We start from the raw sequence: 23,646 nt of genomic DNA, 5'->3' as shown, positions 1-23,646 counted from the left end.
TGTGCCTTTCACATTTTATTGGTGCATTCAGATAGAGTGCACCTTTCCGAATCTGATCCTGCACTAAGGACGATAAATCCTGCTACGAATTTCCGTGAGATGTAAGTCTACTCCTGCAAATAAATCGAACAAAGGTGGAGTTTCTTTGAGTGTTGGATTTCTCCCGGGGCAAAATAATGATCTTGCACACCTGCGGGCCACTAAATCGCGCATTGTCCGCTCACAATAACCCCATCTAGATTTCATCCCCTTCAAATTCGAATAATCCCTCGCGCCAATCTCTCCGAATTTCTCTTATTATGCAAAAGACTCGACTAGAAACAATTCACCAGATAGCACGACTCGTCGTTCCCGGGATTAAGGCCACTTTTTTGCAGATGCGGTTGCGACGAGTGCGTCACCTCCCGCATGGAGGACTCCCTCAGGCACTCCAGGAGTCGGATAAACGCGTACAGGGCGCTGGCGTCGCCCTCGCTGATAGCGCTCTCGTCCAAGGACCCCATCCTGACGGCGTTCGAGCTGTCGTGGGAGTTGCGTCGGTGAGGATCTTCATCCGTTGACTTCCGGTGACGCTGACGGGAGTGTTCGCAGGTTGAGTCTGATGGAGCACGAGTTTAAGAGCGAGTATCAGGAGTTGAGGAAGCAGTGTCAGGACTTCGCCACCGCTCTTCTGGACCACACGAGGAGCTCGTACGAGCTGGAGGTGCTCCTGAATCACGACCCCACGGGACCGGCGTTCGAGCACGGGGACAGGATGCACCTGAACAGGCTCAAGCTCGCCATCAAGCTCCGGCAGAAAAAGGTAGGGCAAGGGTTGCGAAAAAATGTGATGCATTTATTATCATTATTATGTATTATCAATTGCAATCATTTAAAAAGTCAAGTGAAGCGCTGAGCAAATATTTTGATCTTGTTGATCTGTGGACGTGGGTAATGTCCTTTTCGTACCAATTGAAAAAGTGCCCCAGAGTATATGTATACTTTAAGTGTGAATAACGTTGGTCCATAAGTTGACTCTTGTGGCACACCAAATATTGCTTTCTATAGTACGGTCTTGTTGGAATCTTCTGTACCGTTAGAAGAAAGAAGAAGAAAAAACGTTTGCGTTCTTGGCGTTACCAAATACCTACTTTATCCTATTCTATGACTATTGAAATTAAAGAAACTTTAGCTTGACAACAACATTTTGTAGATAGAGTGATTACAAAAGTGTCATGAGGACACTTCCAATAGTAACAGATAAGTAGAACAATAGCGCATCTATTACTTCTATTGCATTTACATTAAAAAAACAAGCACATGTTTCTCTTTGAAGTAAAGAAAGAAAGCCACCAACTAATTTGGATACAATGTTGAAATGGAAATTTGAGTCTGAGCGATTCTTATTTCTTCAAATTTGAGTCTTTCCATCAAATCGCATTTCAGATTTGTGTTAAAAATAGCTCGAGGTCGATTTTGATTGATAGGAGTTTTGGAGTACTTCAGTAATCTCCAGCACTCATGTTTTCCCTCAATTATGTCACTTTCTGCGATGGCGTCCACTTGTGCGGTTGGTTTGGTGAGTTTCTTGGTCTTCTCCTCCTTCGCGGCTTCCTACACTCCTCCAGGTCTGTATAATTGCCCCTCGATACCTCTTCTGACAAATCCTCCTTGAAGATGATATAGTACCTCTCGAGAACGCGATCGTCGAGTACTTCCACACTCATGAAGAAACCGACGACATTCTGAAAACTCTAGATTCCTACCAATTTCCTCACGTCCTCAGAGAGGGCGCCGAAGACGTCTACGACAACCCCACCGTTTGTTATCTTTGCAACTTGGTGATAGACTTGGTGATCGAGGAACGAGTGTTGGGTCTCACCCGCGAGACTCTCATCAAAGAGGCTCACGTTGTTTGCACACATTTGAACATCGAGACTGACCGGGTCTGTACCGGGATCATCGAACTCTATGTGGTGAGTCGTGAATCGTCGCGTTTGGAGCCGGTACTGATCGTACTTGTAGGACCCCTTGATTTACGCAATGGACAATTATGGGAATTTCACGTCGAACAGGTTTTGCGGGTCTGTCTTGCAATCTTTTGGTTGTCCCCCTGGTGACGCTTTCGAGTGGACTGTCGACATAGCTAGTGGGAATTCTGTGGAAAGGCCACCACCAGACGACACAAACCTCCAGAGTTTCACTATTTTGCAACTAAGCGACATCCACTACGATCCCGACTATACTCCCAACGGAAACGCGGCTTGCGGGGAACCCATCTGTTGCCAGTCAGACCAAGGCGAACCAGAATCGCCGGAACAAGCGTGCGGCTATTGGACTGACTACAGAAACGCTGACGCTCCTTGGCACCTGGTCGAGGAAACAGTGAGACAAGCCAAAACGCAGGTGGGGTCGATTTGACTTGTTCTTCAGCGCCAAAATCTTTGCATTTGTTAGGACTTCGACTACGTCTACTACACCGGAGATATCATTGCTCATCGCGTTTGGGAAACCAGCATCGAGAAAAACACAGACGCCATCACCAAGCTCCACACCTACTTCAAAGACAACTTCGACGTTCCAGTTTTTCCGATTTTTGGAAACCACGAGCCTCACCCTCTAAACTTGTAATCACCTAAGATATCGAGTCTGTTGGTCGTTAATGCGCAATTTTAGATGGCCGGAGGACAATATCAACGACGAGCAACACAGTGTCAACTGGTTGTTCCAACTCGCGGCCAAGGATTGGTCCGAATTGATAGGTGAAGATGTTACGGAAACTGTCCTCAAAGGGGGGTACTATTCTGTCAGTCCGCGGCCAGGCTTTCGGGTGGTTGGTATCAACAGCAATCTCGGATACGTTGACAACTGGTGGTTGCTCTACGAAGACATCGATCCTTTCAACCAGTTGCAATGGTTGGCTGATACTCTAAAAGCGGCTGAAGACAACAACGAGAGTGTCCACATCTTGTCTCATGTCCCCACGGGTGGTGCTTCCAGTTTGAAAGTGTGGTTTAGGGAGTACGGCAAGATTGTTGAAAGGTAGAGCCGTCGAGGTCTTGTCAACTCCTCTAACTCTTCCTCTTTAGATTTGCAAACACTATCACTGGACACTTCAACGGACACACCCACACAGACGAGTTTCACGTGTTTTACAACAGCTCAGAGCCCACGCAGGCTATTGGGGTGGCTTTCAACGGAGCCTCCGTAACTTCGTTTTCCAATAACAACCCCAGTTACAAATACTATTACGTCGACCAAGAAACCTTCGTGAGTATTTCTGTTGTGTTTGGTCCGACCAATCAGAAACTTCTTCCAGTCTCTGTTGGACTACGACGAGTGGACTTTCAATCTCACTCTAGCCAACTCCCAAGACTCTTCGCAGTCGCCTGAGTGGTACAAGTTGTACAGTTTTGTCGATACTTACGGTTCTGCTAACTTGATCCCATCTGAAGTGGACAAAGTGTTGTTGAAAATGTCAGACGACCATACACTTCTCGACGACTACAACAAGTAAATTCCCTTTTTGCCTTGTTTTGTGGTACTTGAAGGGGGTGTTTTGTAGGTTTAAATCCCGCAACGCGGACCCAAGTATCGGTGGGGAATGCGACGATAGCTGCAAGAAAAATATTCTATGTGAGATTGTCACAACACTCTACACCGATAACGACCAATGCGATCGCTTCTCGTCACTGTATGACCAATAAATTGATGAATAACGATACAGTTAATAAAAACAGTTCATTTTTAATGTGTTTATTTTGTTGTTATCAAGCGCCGTAGTTATGAATGTTTATCAAGGCGTAGGTTCCCCCATATATTACCATAGTTAATTATTTAACCGAAGGTTGAACAGTTAAAAGTCACATCGTGGCAAAATGTTACCTAAAACTTGGTATTCAGTACTTTTTTTGGCAATTTGCCCACTGTCAACTTGCGAAATTTCGGGTACGTATCCAAGTACTGTTTTTAATCATCCCCTCATTTCAAACTTGTCTTGAAGAGGATCTGCTTCCTCTTAAAGACGCTCTGTCAGGGTTCTTCATCACAGACCAAGAGCCAGAAGACTTCCGCGGGGTTCTCTCCCGTCATCCGTTTCGTCACCTGTTCAGGACTCACATCGTCGAGAATTCGGTGGTTTGTTTCTTGTGCATCACAGTCTTCGATTTGATGATCGCCAAGAGGGCACTAAAGGGCTCTCGAGAGAGTTTCCTCACTGACTTGACTCTGGTGTGTACGTTGTTGAACATCGAGCCTGAGAGAGTTTGCAGAGGGGCCCTAGAAAATTATATAGTAAGTTGACTTAGACTGTCAAAGAAGAGACAAATCTAAATTTTTGTCGATCAGGACATACTTCTCTACTATTTTGACACTAATCCGAAAGCTACTTCGGACAGGATTTGTGGTGTGCTTCTTCAGTCGTACGATTGCAAAATCGACCACGAGATAGATTGGTCGATCAATATAGCTCCTGGGGAGTCAAAAGATAGACCAAAATTGAATCAAACAGGGAGTTTCACTATTTTGCAACTCAGCGACTTCCACTACGACCCTGGTTACGTTCCAGGCGGAAACGCGGATTGTGATGAACCCATCTGTTGCCAGGAGGACCAAGGGGAGCCGTCTTCATCGGACAAGTCTTGCGGGTACTGGAGTGACTACCGAGACTCTGACCCTCCGTGGTACTTGGTCGAAGAAACCATCAGACAAGCAAAAACTCAGGTTGGATGAGTCCTCTCGTTCTTCTGTTGTAACTCTTAGATTGCTAGGACTTCGACTATGTTTACTTCACCGGAGATGTTATCAACCACCGGATGTGGAACACCTCCATCGAGAAAAACTCAGAGGTTATTGTGAAAACGTTTTCGTATCTGAAGGAAACTTTCGGTGTCCCAGTTTTCCCCATTTTTGGCAACCACGAGCCCCACCCTCTGGACCAGTAATTCTGTACAAATCAAAATCGGAAGGGGTGATATTTGTAGATTTCTAGATGGCCGACTCAGAGCGAGGGACAGTTCAGTGTGAAATGGCTCTTTGAGTTGGTGGCCGATGTGTGGTCCGACATGATAGGGGAGAATGTTACAGAGACTGTCTTGAAAGGAGGGTACTACTCCGTCAGTCCTCGCCCAGGATTTAGAATCATGGGGCTAAACGGTAACCCAGGGTACACTTTCAATTTTTGGTTGCTCGTCGAAGACTTCGATCCTTTCGGGCAGTTGCAATGGCTGGCTGACAACTTGAAGCAAGCCGAAGACAACAACGAGAGTGTTCACATTTTGATGCACGTTACCACCGGTTCTTCCACACAGTTGAAGGTCTGGAGTAGGGAGTATGCCAGGATCGTCGAGAGGTACAGTTTCGGACATCTTTTTCCCCACACTAAATTTGTTTAGGTTTGCAAACACGATAACTGGACAGTTCAACGGGCACACTCATGAAGACGAGTTCCACGTTTACTACAGCCAAAAACATCCCAGGCGAGCTGTTGGGGCGGCTTTCAACGGCGCTTCGGTCACCCCTTTCGTCAATGTCAACCCCAGCTTCAAATATTATTATGTCGATCCTGAAACCTTCGTGAGTGATTTAGTTTTGTCGGTGTCGTCTCATCTGTCTCTCAGTCTTTGCTAGACTACGACGAGTGGACTTTCAATCTTACTTTGGCCAACTCCCACCAGTCCCAACCACTCAATTGGTACAAATTGTACAGTTTCGTCGATACTTACGGCTCTGCAAACTTACTCCCCTCGGAAGTCGACAAAGTGGTGCACAGGATGGCCAAAAACCACTCCCTCATCGATAAGTACTTCATGTAAACTGTCCAAATTTTTCTCTCAACTTTCTTTAGCCACATTGCTCCATTTAGATTTAAATCTCGAAACGCCGACCCGAGCATCCAAGGCGGTTGTGACGAGTCTTGCCGGAAAGAAATCTTGTGTGACATCGTGACCACCGTGTACAAGAGCGACAAACAATGTAATTATTTCTTAGATTTGTACGATGAAGGATCTTGGTTTTTTGCAAAATTCCTTTGGGGTTTGTTTCAACAACTCCTGAGATTGTTTGGATTGTAATAAAGAATGTCGCTGAAGTGTTGCAGTTTTTTTAGATCTTCTTGACGTTGAAAAACGCCTAACTGAGTCTCACGACTAAATTTAAATTTAATATCAATCTTTCATAAACGAGGTGGTTTATGCTTCGCCACCCAATATTTCAACTTTCGCTGATGACAAACTTTTTCTCGAGGCAATTTGCCGGCGTACAAGATTGAGAAATTGACGGAAATATTCGAGGGATCGCTCAGACCAGAGACTCTCAACGCTGCGGCACCAGATAAAACAATCTTAGTTTTTTAACAGTACAAGAGAAATTGAAAAGATTTGTTCTTGTCGAATCTTAAGATATTTAATTTCTTATTTTTGGACTAAATTGACACAGTCAAGTCGTTTTTGAAATTAATACAATGTGATCAAACAGTAAACTAATCAGAGCAGGCGTTGCAAATTATCAGTGATGTCGTAGCGGAATTCTGTGCAAATAAGCGTTCAATGCACGGGCGTAGACAATTTATGGTTATTATTAAGAATGAGTAATTTACCAGCTTTATTGCCAAATGGACGCCACTGGGAAGCATATTTTTCGATGAAATGTCAAAGAAATGTCAATGATGTGCTGTTGTTAACCTAGAAATCAACTTTTCGATTTCAGCAAAGTTTACTGTAATTGTATCCCAAAATAAGTAGTAAAATGGGTTTCACCATTCAAGATAAAGCATTATATTAATAATGAATTGATTAATAATAGATTTTTCGAGTAGGCAACCAATAACACGACTGTGTATAGCTAGTATACATATGCGTACGATCGAGCTAAGACAAACGTTTTGATAAAACAAAAGATGAGGTAAACTCTATTTTTTCCTGGTAGGCGGATGCGCGCTCCATTTACGAAATCCTGCAACGAAATGCAACCTCCCTATTGGTTAGTGGAATAAAATAACCAATAGGGAGGTAGCATTTCGTTGCAGGGTTTCGTAAATGGCGCGCGCAACCGCCTACCAGGAAAAAATACACTTTAGCACTCTTGATTTGTTTTCTTTATGATCACTCGGTATTTTAAATAGAATTGGAATTTAATTTACAGAATCCACTCTAATCAACGCTGCAAATTCCACGTTCTGCTCTACGTTCCACATATTTATTATATATTCTCAAGTGAAGATTCTCGTTTGCATTTAATTTGCAGAAATTACCAAACTTCTGATTACATTTACCCTTTCAGTCAATTAATCTGTCTTCGGGTAGCTGTCTATATTCATATATTGTTCGTCACAAGTGTAATTAACATTATGAGTAATTCAAAAGTGTCTGCACTAAAACGCGTTAACTAAAACATTTGAAAAAGTATTAACCATGAAATTTAAAAAATCCATATTCAAAGTTGTAACGTGATGAGTGTAGATACAAATACATAAACAACAGCGGCCTTAGCAGACAGCCTTGAGGGACTCATGAAACTCTACCAGATTACGCATTAAATCAACAAGCTAAGCTTCTTAGGGATTAAATGTGTAGAAATTAAAATCCGGTGAGCCCTGTTTGTTTTACGAAAGATAATAAAATCCTTCGTTGTACAAATTAAGAACAAACAGAATATAAACGGTGTGGACAGAGCTGATGAAAGAGTAATGGAAATTTTGAAATGAACGTACGACAAAACAATTGTTCCCAGTCATAAAGTAGATCATTGAAAATCATAATCGCCGCATCGAACTTGTTCATAAAACTTGAATGAGGTCTGGATCTGGTTGTAGTAATTTATTCCTAACGCGTTTGGTCTAAAGGTGTGGAGTCTGATCGCGTTTGGAGTAAGTTACTACCACTAATGAAACTTCTAATAAGTTCTACATGCAAAATATAATTCAGTTGCATTTCTTAACGTAAAAAAAAACCAAATATATTTTCGTACAAATTTCTACAACAACAACTCTCAAGAGGGTCACCTGAGTGAATCCACTCGAAAAACAATGAACAATTACGATCATGCCATTCCTGATACGCCGAAGTATTTGACCTGTGACTTTTGCTCTCGAAAACTTTGTTTGTCACTGAAATCTGCTCTTATCACGTAAAAAATCTTAGATTTCTCTCGATTACTCAACACTGATAACAACACGAGTTACGACTTCAAGTTGGACAATATAAGTACTGTGTACCAATCAGTTTCATTCATCAAAATGGCGTCCCGTCGCTCACTTGGTGTGGTCCTTTGGGTCGTCCTGTTGCCCCTAGCGCTCCCCACAGAGGTCCCAGGTGCGTGTCTCATCACTTGAATCTCTTGAATCTAACTTCCCTCCAGTGGGACAAGAATTGGTGACCAAAGGCCTCCAAGACTACTTCCATACGGGAGTCGCCCCCGAGTATCTCGCAGACGCGCTTCACCAAAACCAATTCCCGTTTTTGTTCAGAGACGGGATGGAGAACGTCTACGACAATCCCACGGTTTGCTACTATTGCAACCTGGCAGTAGACCTGGTGATTGGTGAGAGACTGTTGGGACTGACCGCCGAGACTCTCGCCAAAGAAGCTGAGTATTTATGCGTGCATCTCGGTATTGAGAGTCGTCGGGTGTGTACGGGTGTGATCGATTTGAATCTGGTGAGTTGTGTTGGTTTTTGGAATAGCACTGATCTAGTTCAATCAGGACGTTTTCCTCTACATCATCGACAACTACCCCAACATCACGTCGAATCGGATTTGTGGGTCTGTCTTGCAAGGCCTTGGATGTCCCGCTGGAGACGCGTTCGAGTGGTCGATCGATCTCCCGAGTGGGAACTCTCCGGAGAGACCCAAACCCAACGATACCAACCCAGAAACTTTCAATGTTTTGCAACTGTCTGACATTCACTACGACCCCAACTATGTTCCGAACGGAAACGCTGATTGTGGGGAGCCCATCTGTTGTCAAGGCGACCAAGGAGAACCCAACTCAACTGAGACAACTTGCGGCTACTGGACTGACTATAGAGACGCAGATGTGCCTTGGCACTTGGTCGAAGAAACAATCAGACAAACCAAAACCCAGGTTAGACTCGCGTCACCAAATTTCACAAAATACAACAAACTGTGACAGGAATTTGACTACGTCTACTACACCGGAGACATCATCAGTCACCGAGTTTGGGAAACTAGTGTGGCGAACAACACCTGGACAATCGCCCAGTTGTACTCCTACTTCAAAGACACCTTCGATGTCCCGGTTTATCCGATTTTCGGCAACCACGAGCCTCACCCTCTCGATCTGTAACTCCCCAAGTTTTCTTAGACCTCGAGTAACAAAACGGTTTCAGTTGGCCCACTGAGAGTGTCCTAGATGAGCAATTCTCGGTCCAGTGGTTGTTTGAACTGGCTGCCCAGTCATGGTCTGAGCTTGTTGGTGAAGACATTAGCGAGACTGTCCTCAAAGGTGGTTACTATACCGTCAGTCCCAGGCCGGGTTTTCGGATTATTGCCATCAACAGCAACCTCTGCTACTGTTACAACTGGTGGTTGATCTTCGACGACGTCGATCCTTACGGCCAGTTGCAATGGCTGGCGGACACGCTTAAGCAAGCCGAGGACAACAACGAAAGCGTCCACATCTTGTCCCACATTCCTACAGGAACAGGAGAGAGCCTGTCAGTTTGGGGTAGAGAGTACTCCCGAATCATCGAAAGGTAGACATTCGAAGCGACTCTTCCACCCTACAAGATCTCTGATTTAGATTCTCCAATACCATCACTGGGCAATTCAATGGTCACACCCACAAAGACCAGTTCCACGTCTACTACAACAGCTCGAACCCTAGTCAACCTGTTGGGACAGTTTTCAACGGAGCCTCTTTGACTCCCTACAGCCTGTCCAACCCTAGTTACAAACTCTACCAAGTTGACTCGACCACATTTGTGAGTAGACAATCCAGTTTGGAGTTTCTCCCAAAATTGAGTCTCTAGTCTTTGAGGGACTACGAAGAGTGGACTTTCAATCTCACTCTAGCCAACTCGCAACCCTCCACGGAGTCCCCTCAGTGGTACAAACTCTACAGTTTCGTGGAGGCCTACGGTGTTGACAGTCTAGATCCAGTTGAGGTTGACAAAGTTTTGTACAAAATGGCGCAAGACCATACACTTCTCGACGACTACTTCACGTAGGTTCTGGGTTTTGGGGAGGCGTCCATAATGGGCAATTCTTTCCAGGTTTAAGTTCCGTAACGGAGATCCTGGGGTCAGTCCCGGCTGCGATGATGCTTGCAAGAAAGACAATTTGTGCCAGATTGCCACCACCGTCTATGGTGACGCCACCCATTGCAATCGCTTTCTGACACTGTACGATCAGTAGATTTTTTTTAAAAGTAGAAACAAGACTATATAAGATTTTTTGTAAAATCGAAATAAATGTATTTGGGGCAATGCTCACGTGAACTAATTTCAAGATTGTTTTAATCTCAACAGCGAAGGACGTCCACCATTGTTGATAATGATAACGAAATGTATTTATTATGCAAAACATTTACAAAAAATACACTTTCATTAACATAATGTTTATTCAAACGACAAACAAATTAGTGTTGTAATAAAACTGCACCAATTACAGAATGTTAATGTGGAAAGTGATACTGTGCGTTCACTTCATTATTTTTTTATCAGTAATTATGCATAATAATTTGATTTAATTAAACCGTGCTTTGATAAAAAAAGTTACAATTGGAATTGTAATTAAATCTGGCATTATTTCCTTTCATGCAAGAATACTCAATCACCATTCAAGGCGCAATGACGATATAAGTAGGCACACCTTTCCACCACCTTATTTACCACAATGTCTCCACTCAGTATACTAAGTGTGACAATTTTCTGTGCGTCTTTAGCCCTCATCTCCTCCCTAAACTTCCCAGGTCTGTATAATCTTCAATTCTCTTCTTCCATTTCGCCTTAGACGAATTTGCAAAGGTGACCAAAGGAGTCGAGACATTCTTCAACACCGGAGTCCCAGACTTTCTCCCCAACGCCTTAAAAAACTTCCAACTCACTCATGTCTTCAGAGCCGGCATGGAGAAAATCTTCAGCAATCCGCAGCTGTGCGTGTTGTGCAAGTTGGTCGCGGATTTGATCATCGCCAAACGTAGACTAGGCGTGCCTAGGGAGGTTCTCGCCAAAGAGGCGGAGTTTCTGTGCGTGGGGCTAGGTATCGAGAACGGAAGGGTGTGTCGGGGGGCGATCGGTCTCAACTTGGTGAGTGGTGTGAGGTTGTGGTGGCTAATCTGAGTCGATTTTACCAGGACATTTTTTTGCACATCATCGATCATTATCCTGTCAGGTCTGGTAGGATTTGTGGGTTGCTCCTGCAGAGCTACGGGTGTCCAAACGAGGGGGTTTTCAATTGGTCGGTTGAGCTTCCGGGTGGGGAGTCAGTTGAAAGGGTGTCCCACAAGGGAGGGAGTTTCAGGATTTTGCAACTGAGCGATGTACACTACGACCCCAACTATACTCCTTACGGGAATGCAGATTGTGGGAAGCCTGTTTGTTGCCAAGGGGATCAAGGAGAGGGGAGTTCTGTGGAGAAGAGGTGTGGATTTTGGACGGACTATAGAGACGCAGATGTGCCTTGGCACTTGATTGAGGAGACAGCGAGACAAGTCAAAACCCAGGTTATTCGAGTCAAATTTTCAACAGATTGAGTCTAAACCCAATTTTGACAGGATTTCGACTATGTCTACTACACTGGTGATATAATCAGTCACAGAATTTGGGAAACTAGTGTTTCGAATAACACCAAAGCGATCGCAAAGTTTTTCTCGTTCCTCAAAAATACCTTCAAAGTTCCTGTTTATCCGATTTTCGGCAACCACGAGCCCCATCCGTTGAACGTGTAATCTCTTAAAAGTGTCTCTCTCTATGAGATAATAAATACGTTTTAGCTGGACCAGTGAGAGAGTTGATGATGGTCTCTTTCCAACTCGGTGGCTTTTCAAACAAGCCGCCGAGGCGTGGTCAGAGCTCGTGGGTCAAGACATCAAAGAAACTGTCTTGAAAGGAGGTTACTACACCGTCAGCCCAAAGCCAGGGTTTAGGATTGTTGCAATTAACAGCAACCTGTGTTACACTTTTAACTGGTGGTTAATCGTCGACGATTTTGACCCTTACGGTCAGTTAAAATGGTTAGCTGAGACTTTGAAAAAAGCCGAAGACGACAACGAGAGTGTCCACATTTTGACACATGTTCCCACGGGAGCAGAGTGTCTCAATGTTTGGAGCAGAGAATATTCCAGAATTGTAGAAAGGTAGAATTGTCAAAAGTCTCTACCTGGGGTACAGTATTGTTGATCTAGATTCTCAAACACCATCACTGGACAGTTTTGTGGTCACACACATCTAGATGAGTTCCAGATCTACTACCACAGTTCAAAATCTACCAAACCCATTGGAGTTGTATTCAACGGAGCATCCTTAACTCCTTTTAGTTCCTCAAACCCCAGTTACAAAATCTACGAAGTTGATTCAACCTCATTTGTGAGTAGACCAAGACGATTGGAGGTTTCTCCTCAAAATCGAGATTCCAGTCTTTGCGGGATTACGAAGAGTGGACTTTCAATTTGACACAAGCCAACTTACAACCTGGGCAACCACCGGAATGGTACAAGCTCTACAGCTTTGTCGAAGCGTACGGTGTAGACAATCTAGAGCCTGAGGAGGTTGACAAAGTCGTCTATAAAATGACAAAAGATCATTCGCTCCTAGACAAATACTTTCAGTACGTTTCCAGTTTTGTTCTTCTTCTTTTGATGAGATTCTTGCAGGTTTAAGTATCGCAATGGTGATCCTGGTGTTGGCGCAGGTTGCGACGATGCTTGCAAGAGAGAAAATTTGTGTCAGGTTGCCACCACTGTCTACACAGACGACAAACATTGTAACAGATTTTTGAAAATGTATCACCAATAAATTTAGCTGTAAGAAAATTCCAAAGAAATACTTTTCTTCTTTGAATGTGTTGTGTTTTTTATTGTAAATAAAATACTTATTAGCTTATCAACTATCAAAAATCAAACATTGTGAAAAAAACAATGCGATAGAGATCTAAACTTGACATTATCATACATTATAATCTCTTTTGAGGACGCTGAAATAATAAATTCCATAACAGAAAGTATTTCGATTGTTGTCGATTTTTTTGATGCGATCAAGTATATTTAATCGAGCGGTAATATCAAGAGACGCATTGTGTTTGCGGTGATTCTTCAGTGAAAATGATTCTTCTCCGACTGTCGGTACTCGTTTTCTTCATCGGACTTGTTTCTTCAAAGTCCAATAAAGGTAAGTACCTTTCTTCAACCTCGCACCAACTAATCCAAGCAGATGATTTCGAGTTGGTCAAAAACGGAATCGTGGATCTTTTCAAGACCAAGACCAAATCAGACTCGTTCACGAAAGCTGCCCAGTCGTACCAACTCCCTCATGTTTTCCGCGAGCACATGGAAAAAGTCTACGACAACGACCAAATCTGCACTTTGTGCAACATAGTCTTCGATTTGGTGATCGACGAGTACAACCACGGCATGACCAAAGAAGCCATAGTAGACACCATCGAGTACTTGTGTCTTTCTTTGGGCATCGAAACAGAGAGAGTTTGCAACGGTGCCATCAGTATCAATGCTGACATTGCCTTCTATATCGTCGAGAACTATCCTGACATCCAAGCTGAGAGGGTGTGTGGGTCAGTGTTGCAAAACTTCGGGTGTCCCACTGGAGACGATTTTGATTGGTCTATCGTGATACCACCCGGAAATGCGGCAGCACGACCGCAACTAGACGACCCAAGTGATGACAGTTTTGGTATTTTGCAACTGTCAGACATACACTACGATCCGTACTATAAGGTGAACGGAGAGGCGAATTGTGGGGAGCCTGTCTGTTGCCAGGAGGACCAAGGAGAAGCGAGTTCACCCGAAACAGCTTGTGGGTACTGGTCGGACTACAGACTTGCAGACGCGCCATGGTACTTGGTCGAAGAGACCGTCAGACAGAGCCAAACTCACGTGAGTGAGTACCAGAAGAGTGTACACTTGGTAATGGTACTGTTTTAGGACTTCGACTACGTATACTACACCGGTGACATCATAAGTCATCGAGTGTGGCAGACCACTGTTGACAACAACACAGAGACAATCTCCAAGCTCTACACGTTCTTCAAAAACTCCTTCGACGTCCCAGTTTTTCCCATTTTCGGCAACCACGAGCCGCACCCGTTGAACGTGTAAGTCCCGACGATTCCGCACAGATGGGAGAGACAAACACTCAATTTTAGTTGGCCTGACGATCAACTCAAAGACGACAGTCTCTCTGTCAAGTGGTTGTTCGAGCTGGCAGCCAAGCAGTGGTCCGATTTGATTGGTCAAGACGTCAGCGAGACTGCCCTCAAAGGAGGGTACTACAGCGTCAGCCCGCGCCCTGGATTCAGAGTGATCGGGATCAACGGCAACTTGTGCTACACTGACAACTGGTGGTTGATCTTCGACGATGTCGACCCCTTCCAGCAGCTCCAGTGGCTCGCGGATACTCTCAAAGAAGCCGAAGACGCCGGCGAGAGTGTCCACATCTTGTCGCACGTCCCCACCGGCGACATCTCCTGCCTCAAAGTCTGGAGCCGCGAGTACCACAGGATCGTCGAGAGGTAGGTCCCGACCCAGGAGTGCCCCTCTCTCAAGGTTTCTTGTAGATTCGCGACCACCATAACGGGTCAGTTCAACGGACACACTCACCGCGACGAGTTCCACGTCTACTACAACAACTCCGCCCCCGAGCAAGCCGTGGGGGTGGCTTTTAACGGAGCTTCTGTGACACCATACGACAGCGCCAACCCCAGCTACAAGGTCTACAGCGTTGACCAGAGCACTTACGTGAGTACACACACCCCCAGGTTGACACATAAATACCCTGGGGGATAATTTCCAGACGCTCCTAGATTATGAAGAATGGACGTTTAATCTCACTTTGGCGAATTCCCGGCCCGTTACAGAAACGCCGGAATGGTACAAGCTTTACAGCTTTGTCGAAGCTTACGGCGTGAATAATTTACAGGCGGGGGAGGTCGACAAAGTCTTGTATAAGATGGCGGAGGATCATTCGCTCCTCGACCACTACTTCAGGTGGGTGGAAACGAACCTGGGGCACTGGTAACGCTGGACTTGCAGGTTTTATTTCCGCAACGGAGACGCAGGAATTGGAGCAGGCTGCGACGAAGAGTGTCGCAAGGCGTATCTGTGCGACATCGCCAAAGCGCAATTTGGAGAGACCACCCAGTGCAACTTCTTCACAGAGCTCTACGACCAATCTGGAGCCAAATAGTCAATAAAGAGTGAATCGAGTGGCGTTGTTAGTTCCCCCTCCTGTTCCCAAGACTTTAATTGTTTTTTAAGAGTCCTAGCAGTCGGAGAGCTTACAGGACTAGTTTCATTATCCTGTGCTTGTCGCGTTTATAAAATAAGTTAACGCTCCAGAGCGAATGATAAAAACTTCAGATTGCTTTTTCTCCGGAATTTGCAACGGCAGGAATTTACTGCTCGATCGAAAGAAATTAAAGTGAGTGCAATTTTCCATATGCGCGCCTCGCAGCAAACACCCATCAGCCAATTTGGGTTTATTGAACACACCTATCATAAATTCACATTAGTGTCGCACGTCTGTCACGTGTGCTTAATGGCGGCGGCTCAACTCTTCCCGTCCCAATTCCTGCAAACAAACACAACAGCGGAGAAATCTTCAATTAGGTTGGCATCTGCTCTTTTCCTCGACCTGCAGTGCACTTCATGGATTTTTAATGAGTGCATCGGAGGTGCGCGCGGCACACTTAGGGGTTGTTTACCTTTTTGTGCATCGATCAAATTTGCGGAAAATTCGTTGGCGACGACGAGAATAAATTGCGAATCGAGCCGACCAAATTGTCGATAGGATTACAGAAGAATAATATCGGAGGCGTGGTAATTTACGGGTGGATGGGCGACTTGAACTGAATCAGAGTTAGCGGGGGCGATTTATCACGACCTTAGCCAGTTTAGCCCAGTGATAAATAGAATTCTGGGCGAATTATTTTTTGTCTCGCAGGAATTAATCGCTCTTGTTTATTGCCCTGCAGCAGGATTAGGCGCGCCTTTGAATCTTTCAAGACGCGAGATTAGGTTGACGACGCGGGGGCAGTGCCGTTATAAAAGCATCAACGGGAGACGCTTTTGAACACTGAATCAGTGAAAGATAAGACATTTCTGCAGGAACATCAACTTGTTCCGTTTCGTCTGTCGCGGGAGCTAGTTTTCAATTAAGTCCGCGAGATTGGAGCCGTCAAGGTTTCAACCGCTCCGTAGCTACGCCCCTCCAATTACAAGAGACTTTAATGAACATGTGATTTTGCACGATATCCAATCCCGTCTTTGTGTTGCAGTTCGTCGCCCATTCCAACGTCCAACAGCTGCTGGCGTCGATCTGGTACGAGGGCCTTCCCGGCTTCCGCCGGAAAAACATGGTCCTGCAGGCTCTCGAGATCGTCAGGATCGGCATCCTGTTCCCGTTCTTCTCGATCGGCTACATCCTCGCCCCACATTCCGTAATCGGCCAGACCATGCGGAAGCCCTTCATCAAGTTCATCTGTCATTCCGCCTCGTACTTCACGTTTTTGTGTAAGTGTGTCGGAGGGTGCGAGACTCGTGTTAATCGTCTTGCAGTCATGCTGTCCCAGACGCTGTTCTTCGACGACCCCGGAATCGTCTACTCGCAGAGGGGCGCCCAACCCACCCTCGTCGAGTGGATAATACTGGCCTACGTCAGTGGTGAGTATTAACCGGCAACGCTCCAACTTTTAAACAAACATCGCCGAAAAGTTTCCCGAGCCGGATCAATTCCGGGCCACAAACGGCTTCATTGCAGCGGTTTTCTCATTAGTTGGAATTTTTCGGCCCCGGATTTTTCAATTTGCAGTTTACATTGTTATTCCGGTCGCGAAGAGGCGCAGCTCATGACGTTTGCGTAATTGTTTACGTGTCAGCGTCGGATGTAGACGTCACCCTAGACACACACACAACTATTTGGAAAAATTAAAGTGGGTCGACGCATCACCCTTAAATTGTGTGCTCAGGGGGTGAACACGTGCCCGATCGCTTTCGGCAATAAATCTGTCAATATTTGAGCGAGAATCCTCGAGTTGCGGCTCTCGAGGAGGTCTCGAGTGTCCAACAATTGCCAACAAAGAAAAATTATTAGTCGAAAATGGGGTTGTCAAATTCGGGGGATGCAATTACTTCGCATTTGGAAGTAACGAAGTTGTGCAGACGAGGGTCGCTAATAGGACCGGGCAAGGAAAGGAGACAAATGCGATTGTCCCTAATAGATCAAAGTTGACGTTTGTGAGTCCTGTCCAGGACCTCGGCCCTGCGAATTCGTCCCGCCCTTTTCAATCATTAAAATCGCCGTTGAAAATTTAAATATTTGCTAAAATAATAAACGGAAGCGGCGGACTAACGTGCAATGCAAACATCGCGATAATGGAAGAAGGGTAGGTTTGCGGGTGGAAGCATTTTAATTTCGTCGAGGATGGGTCCGGAAATGTGTAGTTAACTAGTTGGCCGTTGTGTAAGCAAACCTAACATAAACTTCCTTTCCAGGTTTAATATGGAGCGAAATAAAGCAGTTATGGGACGTTGGTCTTGAGGAGTACGTTAGGGACATGTGGAACGTAATAGACTTCATTACAAACTCGTTATACGTAGCGACGGTAGCTTTAAGGGTAGTTTCTATATATCAGGTCAGTGGCGAATTTTATTGTTTATTTGAGACGGTGTTGTGGCGACGTCCCGCGGGACGTGTTTCCGGTTAGTGGACGAGGCGGGATGTTGTCATTGGTTTTTTCTATTCAGGTGCTAAAAGACCCCAGCGCCGGTAACGTCCCCAGAAAAGAGTGGGACGCCTGGGACCCCATGCTGATTTCGGAAGGGCTCTTTTCGGCCGCCAACATTTTCAGGTAAACCCCCAAAAATGTACTACTATATGCTTTATTTGGATTCCTGATCACAATATAAACATAAAAATAACAATTCCAAAAAATAAAAAATAACGTTTTTATTTCTATCCCCCACCCCTTTCTATTTCCCTCTCTTTCATCCATCTTATCTCCCTTACGTCTTCGCGCAGTATTTCTCCCCGTTTCTTTCTCTCCCTCTCCCTCATTTCGCCGCATCCGAACCACATGTGTTCGATCGTCTCTCTTTCCTCGCGGCACATCCTGCACCTTCTTTCTTCTTCTTCCGCCATTTTTCTCTCTCTCGCACTCTCCCTCTCCTGGTACACCGAAACATCCTCTGTCACGCACCTCTTATACTCCCTGTTGTACCTCGATTCTCTGATTTTCTCATTCTCTCTTGCTTGTCCGTGTCTTTGTCCCTCTCGCTCAGCTCCGCATTGATCCATCTTCTTTCTGCTCTCATTCTTTCCACTTCCTCACTGGCGTATCCGTTCCTCCTGTAGTACTTCTCTCTCTCCCTCTCATCCGCGTTCTTTTTCTTTTCTCTATAGCACTCAGAAGGCATCCTCCTCTCTTCCCTTTCCCCCATTCTGTCCTCGAACTTCGCCGCTCTCTTTTCCGCTTTCACTCTCAGCCTGCTCCTCTTGCACTCTTCCGCACTATGTATCCTGGTGTTTCTCTGTCCACCCATCTCAAAATTTTCTCTTGCACTCTCTCCACCTTCTCCTGTTCCTTCCATCTCTCGAGCATCATCATTCTCCTCCCGAACTCACCTCTCCACTTTCTCTCTCCTATTCCCCAAACGCATCCAAGCTTCTCCTTCTCTTTCTCCCTTCCAGCAGTTTCATGAAATACTCTTCCCATTCATGCATAGTTATTTCCTCGCTCACTGGTTCCTTTTTCTTTCTCCTTCCTCTCCCCCATCTGCTTCTTCTTCTCTCTACATGTCTTTCTGTATCTTCTTTTCGCCTCTAGGAATCTGCTTCTGTCGCTCTTGTTCCTCCTCCACTCTCTCAAGGCATTTACCACTTCCTTCTTCATTTGTTCACATTCCTCTCTCCTATTCCCCAAATGCATCCAAGTCACTCCTTCTCCCTTTCTCCCCTCCAGCAGTTTCATGAAATATTCTTCCCATTCTGCATACTTATTTCCTCGCTCACTTGTTCCTTTTTCTTTCCCTCATCTGCTTCTTCTTCTCTCTACATGTCTCTCTGTATCTTCTTTTTGCTTCTAGGAATCTGCTTCTGTCGCTCTTGTTCCTCCTCCACTCTCTCAAGGTATTTACCACTTCCTTCTTCATTTGTTCACATTCTCTCTCCCACCAGCCATTTTTCCTTCCTGTCCCTTTTGATACCCTGACTGTCACCTCCTGTTTCGTCGTCGCTTTCTCGATCAGCTCTGCCGCCATTTTCTCCATATCCTGCACTCCTTGTTCATCCCATACTTTCATTGCTACCTTCTTCTGCTCCTCCTTTTTCCCTTTCTTCGTGATTAATTCCTTCTATAATTATTTCCAGCGGGAGACTCCATTCTCTCTCCTATCGTGAATTTTTGCATTCTTTCCCATTTTTCTTAGGTCCATTCTCCTTCTTCGTCTCCTTGTTTGTTCCCGTTCAATACTTCCTATCCATTTTCTTCGATCAAAAATATACAAGAGGCGGAGTTTTTCTTCAAGCTGCAAAAAATGTCAAAAATGGCCTTTAGGTTATAATAAAGAAAAATTGGATTCGCTAAACTCGGTTTAAGTGACTTTTTGAGTCGCAAGAGAGGACAATATTATCTAAGAGGCCGATTTCAAGTTGACTTGCGACGGTCGCACTTGTTGTCATGGTAACGGCGCAAGAGAGGAAGATGACGCATATTCGTAATTAATGTGTAGGACAAAGATAGCTACACATTTGCGCTGCACCACCTATTTGCGACCGTCACTTGAAATCTGGCCCTAAATAAGCAATTAAGAAGATACAACACTGTGAACGATAAAATTAAAATTTTGAATGGCTACTATAGTTACTTCAAATGACTTGCGTGGTGGTTGTAGATGAATAAATAAAATGAATTATATACTGCTACAGTTACTTTGAGTGACTTTGAGAGTTGTAATGGGCACAATAAAGAAGCATAGATATTAACTGATAAACTGTGATCTATAAATACCTAGTAAAAAAAATAAATGGAATTACTGGCGAAGATGCTTTAATTGACCAAAAGACCAAAAAGTTGTCTGAAATAGCATTCCGTTCAAATGTTTCTCACATGAAAGTACAATTTCATCGCCATCATAGGATATTTAACGGTGTTATCTTTGAAAATGATAAGAGTCGGTGACCTAAAATAATGTGATTTCGAGATAATCAGAAAATGATCGTCCAGGTGTAGTATTAAATTTTTAACAGTAAATGGCATCGAACATCAAAAAATTAAATAAATATGTATGTAGAGTAGTACTCAATTGGGCCTAGATCAGGAGTGGCAAATGGGCGTTTCAGTTTGTTGAATTGCAGTCCATCTGCAGAGTAAAAACACAAACAACGCAAAAAGTGAGGTTAGATTTAAGCAGGTGATCCGTGATCTCAGATCTGTAATTTGTGGTGCTTTCACAATCGACTCTTCAACGCCAACTTTGAGGATAAATTTAAATGAACACCTGATACTTATAACGTGTTTCATCTTGATTTTCATTTCTTCAATTTTCACCGCCTACTCTACAAATGTTACTAAGATGGTCCTAAAAGTTATTAAAAGTCTTAATATCATTTTATTACACTACAATCTGAAGAGACATAAAAAACTGCTACTTATCTAGTTGTCTCACACTCGGGCACGATTTTTTAAGAGCATTTTAGACCGGTGATTGTTATCTTAATTGATAATTTTTTGTAAAATAATATCTTTATTGTGGGTTATCTTATCTTGAAGTGTTTCAACTTGTTCAAATATTACTTATCAAAATCAGATATACCCATCAGCATTTCACTCTGAAATCACGTCGCCGATGACCCGTCAAGGTTCCACTTTTGGAAATAACCCTCCAAAGCAAATTTTTTTGATTTATTAGTTTCCCCCGCCCACTCACCCGTCACAATATCCCGACAGGACTGATTTACAGGGGCTCCACGTCGAGGGCGCGCATTTGCTCCCCCATTAAACGCGAATTTGCGAATTCTGCTCCCGCTTTAAATATCGCAATTTAATAATGGCGCCGAATCGAAACTAGATACGTGGATGACGGATGAGCCGAATTGTCGCTTAACGTGTGTTAGACGGCTCTTTAATTCATTACGAAGCACCGAATACCATAAGCAGATTAAATTGCCCTGCGCCCCCTTCGACATGTTTGATTTTCCGGAAGCGTCGGATCCTGGCGACAGCTGACGCCGAATACCACAACCGCATTAAAATGTTTCCCGATCGCGCAATTTTTCCCCAAAGGGTGGAACAACGAGACAGGGGTAATTTTCGGGATAATCAACGGAATTGGAGCCATTTGCGAGGGCGGATGACGCTTTCATTACGAGTTTGGGAAATGGGACAGGTGAAAAATTATTCGCGGGTGCAAAGCGCCACTCGCCCGAAAGGAAAATTGAAAATTGTTTGTTAAACAAATGAGGAGAGGAATAATAAATATGTTCACACCTGCTGTACCAAAAAATATGTAAAGGAAATGGCCTTTACATATTTTTTTTACTTATTGTGTTGACATTAAAATTTATCTTTTTTGGTGGAAAATGTGGTGGAAAGATAAGTAAAACGTAAAATATTTGTTTTAAGTCGCCACCCTCCAGCTAAATCCACCCCTTTAACGCAGTTACCACAAATCTCGCCAACTTTCGCCGCAACTTTCGGACATCGATCTCGGCCCTCCAGGATTAGCCGCCGCCCCCGACGATGCACTACTCTCGTGCAGATTTTCCAAATTTTATCTCACTTTTTTCAGGAACGAGGGGCAATAAACACAGACGTATTGTTTACTGCCGCCCCCGCTTTAGAGATCTGCAGTCGAACTGGAGTTACGGCAACCGTCCCCGACGCTAATCTAATGAGAACGAGCCGCTGGGGGCAGATTATTTCGGAATCACGCCGCACGTAGTGTAAGATGTCGCGAAGTTTTATTTTTCTGCGGAGGGACGGTTGCGTGGCCAGGGGCGGCGAATCGATTGGCGCGCCGCCAAAGAGCGCTATCGCGGGCCGCGGGCTGCAGCGTTTTTTCGTGTGTTGCCTATTAGATTTATCGGAGTCGTGTGAATGTGGCTTTAGCTTCGGGGGATTTTAAAACAGGCCTGTGATGCAGAACAACAAAAAATTTATGATTGAAGCTCGAAAGCTCCAGTGTCTCGCCATCCCTCGCGTAATTATTGCCCTCGCTGCGCCCACCCAATACACTTTTTGCTCCAAGTGAAGATTTTGTTGTTTGTTGCAGTTCCTTAAAGCTAGTGTACATATTTTCCGTGAATCCACACTTGGGACCACTGCAGGTGTCGCTGTCGCGCATGGTGATGGACATAATGAAGTTCTTCTTCTTGTACGTTCTGGTGCTGTTCGCATTTTCGTGCGGTAAGTCCAACAATAAAACTGAAATTGACTTTTTTCATTTTTATGTGCGTCTCGTACCTCACCAACGAGTGGCGTCAGCTTGCAGTGATTCTTTTTGCAGGTCTGAACCAGCTCCTCTCGTACTACGCCAAGGCCGAGAAGAGGAAATGTCCGATAGAGAACCCCAACCTGACTCTGATTGAAAATAACGATTCGAACGCGTGCACGATATGGAGGAGGTTCTCGAAGTGAGTGTGAGGGTGTTTTTCGGCGCTCTTAAGTCGCTCCATTAATCACCGCGAAGGGGTGGTTTTAAAATGAATTTGCATCTCTGCCAGCGACCTAATCAAGTCATATTCAATTATGTTGCAGCTTATTCGAGACCAGCCAGACGCTGTTCTGGGCCGTCTTCGGCTTGGTCGATTTGGAGAGCTTCGAGCTGAACGAAATTAAAATATTCACGAGGTTCTGGGGGATGCTCATGTTCGGGACCTACTCGGTTATTAACATCGTTGTTCTGCTCAACTTACTGATTGCCATGATGAATCATTCATATCAGCTAATCTCGGTAAGCACCAAACAAAATCTGATTGGTGTCACCCTCGACCTTTGAACCCGGACCTCCGCGGGATAACTTGATCACGTTTTAATATCTTACGTCGGAAAGCTTCAACAATCCGGGTCGTTCCAAGTTATGATTAAAAACCGGTCCAGTTTTCCCCGATGGTCCCCAGGGGTTCGACAACCTCGCATGCGATTTCCCCGAGTTTTTCCCTAATTACGGGACGACAGTCACGCGAGGGTGCATATGCGCCAAAGTTATGCAATAAATCGTTATTCCACGACGAGAGCGGGATAAGGGTTTTTGTGTGGAAGTCCAGCGCAGGTCCTGCCGGGAATGGCAAATTCTGAAGCAGGAATTGCTGAGGCGTGACAGCCGAATAATGGATAGATAAAAATGTATTTCTTGCTTTATTGGCGTAACTGTAACGTGTTTATGTGCAGGAAGAGGGTTTATGTATAGAAGCAGAAAAACATCGCGGACTATTTCCTGCAATAGTGTAATCCAATGGGATTGCTGCTGTGGCAGCTCAGT

At 44.6% G+C, this 23,646-nt stretch overlaps 6 protein-coding genes across 12 annotated transcripts in view; all 6 read left to right on the top strand.

Moving 5' to 3' along the window:
• Trpgamma (Transient receptor potential cation channel gamma) overlaps positions 1–23,646 on the top strand; it is a 69,862-nt gene that overhangs the window by 42,725 nt on the left and 3,491 nt on the right. For 6 of the 7 annotated variants that reach the window (XM_069051251.1, XM_069051252.1, XM_069051253.1 and 3 more), the window contains 8 exons: positions 378–539; positions 592–802; positions 16,446–16,830; positions 17,662–17,801; positions 17,914–18,017; positions 22,438–22,571; positions 22,672–22,798; positions 22,923–23,118. In XM_069051251.1, coding sequence (XP_068907352.1) covers positions 378–539; positions 592–802; positions 16,446–16,830; positions 17,662–17,801; positions 17,914–18,017; positions 22,438–22,571; positions 22,672–22,798; positions 22,923–23,118 — 1,459 coding nt within the window. The remainder of the gene's footprint in view (positions 1–377; positions 540–591; positions 803–16,445; positions 16,831–17,661; positions 17,802–17,913; positions 18,018–22,437; positions 22,572–22,671; positions 22,799–22,922; positions 23,119–23,646) is intronic. The other variant, XM_069051250.1, reaches the window with a different exon arrangement.
• Positions 1,532–3,730, top strand: LOC138134276 (sphingomyelin phosphodiesterase-like). The gene is made up of 8 exons (XM_069052458.1): positions 1,532–1,607; positions 1,657–1,955; positions 2,005–2,385; positions 2,437–2,606; positions 2,656–3,021; positions 3,069–3,249; positions 3,299–3,492; positions 3,545–3,730. The coding sequence occupies exons 1-8, from the start codon at positions 1,532–1,534 to the stop codon at positions 3,684–3,686; spliced, it is 1,809 nt and encodes a 602-aa protein (XP_068908559.1). The 3' UTR covers positions 3,687–3,730.
• Positions 3,808–6,089, top strand: LOC138133378 (sphingomyelin phosphodiesterase-like). Its single transcript, XM_069051277.1, has 8 exons — positions 3,808–3,927; positions 3,983–4,272; positions 4,327–4,701; positions 4,749–4,918; positions 4,970–5,329; positions 5,373–5,553; positions 5,598–5,788; positions 5,843–6,089. Exons 1-8 carry the CDS (start codon positions 3,858–3,860, stop codon positions 6,048–6,050), a joined length of 1,845 nt encoding a protein of 614 aa, XP_068907378.1. The 5' UTR covers positions 3,808–3,857; the 3' UTR covers positions 6,051–6,089.
• LOC138132933 (sphingomyelin phosphodiesterase-like) lies at positions 8,131–10,439 on the top strand. Its single transcript, XM_069050669.1, has 8 exons — positions 8,131–8,288; positions 8,335–8,633; positions 8,680–9,060; positions 9,109–9,278; positions 9,326–9,691; positions 9,739–9,919; positions 9,968–10,161; positions 10,211–10,439. Exons 1-8 carry the CDS (start codon positions 8,213–8,215, stop codon positions 10,350–10,352), a joined length of 1,809 nt encoding a protein of 602 aa, XP_068906770.1. The 5' UTR covers positions 8,131–8,212; the 3' UTR covers positions 10,353–10,439.
• LOC138132934 (sphingomyelin phosphodiesterase-like) lies at positions 10,580–12,997 on the top strand. Its single transcript, XM_069050670.1, has 8 exons — positions 10,580–10,908; positions 10,950–11,245; positions 11,293–11,661; positions 11,713–11,882; positions 11,932–12,294; positions 12,343–12,523; positions 12,574–12,764; positions 12,811–12,997. The coding sequence occupies exons 1-8, from the start codon at positions 10,833–10,835 to the stop codon at positions 12,950–12,952; spliced, it is 1,788 nt and encodes a 595-aa protein (XP_068906771.1). The 5' UTR covers positions 10,580–10,832; the 3' UTR covers positions 12,953–12,997.
• On the top strand, positions 13,165–15,375 carry LOC138132932 (sphingomyelin phosphodiesterase-like). The gene is made up of 7 exons (XM_069050668.1): positions 13,165–13,324; positions 13,367–14,046; positions 14,095–14,264; positions 14,316–14,681; positions 14,727–14,907; positions 14,963–15,156; positions 15,202–15,375. Exons 1-7 carry the CDS (start codon positions 13,258–13,260, stop codon positions 15,353–15,355), a joined length of 1,812 nt encoding a protein of 603 aa, XP_068906769.1. The 5' UTR covers positions 13,165–13,257; the 3' UTR covers positions 15,356–15,375.

The sequence above is a fragment of the Tenebrio molitor genome, chromosome 6 (genome assembly GCF_963966145.1).
Source record: "Tenebrio molitor chromosome 6, icTenMoli1.1, whole genome shotgun sequence".
In the NCBI taxonomy this organism is placed as follows: Eukaryota; Metazoa; Arthropoda; class Insecta; order Coleoptera; family Tenebrionidae; genus Tenebrio; species Tenebrio molitor.
Note: the sequence above shows the minus strand (reverse complement) of the source record. Positions and strands in the feature narration are given on the sequence as shown.

Excerpts from the sequence above, each read along its gene's own strand:
- LOC138132932 (XM_069050668.1), top strand. The coding sequence starts at position 13,258 with ATGATTCTTCTCCGACTGTCGGTACTCGTTTTCTTCATCGGACTTGTT. Across the intron at positions 14,265-14,315 it reads GAGCCGCACCCGTTGAACGT|TTGGCCTGACGATCAACTCA; the intron begins GTAAGTCCCGAC and ends ACTCAATTTTAG. Across the intron at positions 14,908-14,962 it reads GCGTTGACCAGAGCACTTAC|ACGCTCCTAGATTATGAAGA; the intron begins GTGAGTACACAC and ends GATAATTTCCAG.
- LOC138133378 (XM_069051277.1), top strand. The coding sequence starts at position 3,858 with ATGTTACCTAAAACTTGGTATTCAGTACTTTTTTTGGCAATTTGCCCA. Across the intron at positions 4,919-4,969 it reads GAGCCCCACCCTCTGGACCA|ATGGCCGACTCAGAGCGAGG; the intron begins GTAATTCTGTAC and ends GTAGATTTCTAG. Across the intron at positions 5,554-5,597 it reads ATGTCGATCCTGAAACCTTC|TCTTTGCTAGACTACGACGA; the intron begins GTGAGTGATTTA and ends TCTGTCTCTCAG.
- LOC138134276 (XM_069052458.1), top strand. The coding sequence starts at position 1,532 with ATGGCGTCCACTTGTGCGGTTGGTTTGGTGAGTTTCTTGGTCTTCTCC. Across the intron at positions 1,956-2,004 it reads GGATCATCGAACTCTATGTG|GACCCCTTGATTTACGCAAT; the intron begins GTGAGTCGTGAA and ends TCGTACTTGTAG. Across the intron at positions 2,607-2,655 it reads GAGCCTCACCCTCTAAACTT|ATGGCCGGAGGACAATATCA; the intron begins GTAATCACCTAA and ends GCGCAATTTTAG.
- LOC138132934 (XM_069050670.1), top strand. The coding sequence starts at position 10,833 with ATGTCTCCACTCAGTATACTAAGTGTGACAATTTTCTGTGCGTCTTTA. Across the intron at positions 10,909-10,949 it reads CTCCTCCCTAAACTTCCCAG|ACGAATTTGCAAAGGTGACC; the intron begins GTCTGTATAATC and ends ATTTCGCCTTAG. Across the intron at positions 12,524-12,573 it reads AAGTTGATTCAACCTCATTT|TCTTTGCGGGATTACGAAGA; the intron begins GTGAGTAGACCA and ends TCGAGATTCCAG.
- LOC138132933 (XM_069050669.1), top strand. The coding sequence starts at position 8,213 with ATGGCGTCCCGTCGCTCACTTGGTGTGGTCCTTTGGGTCGTCCTGTTG. Across the intron at positions 8,634-8,679 it reads GTGTGATCGATTTGAATCTG|GACGTTTTCCTCTACATCAT; the intron begins GTGAGTTGTGTT and ends TAGTTCAATCAG. Across the intron at positions 9,692-9,738 it reads TACTCCCGAATCATCGAAAG|ATTCTCCAATACCATCACTG; the intron begins GTAGACATTCGA and ends TCTCTGATTTAG.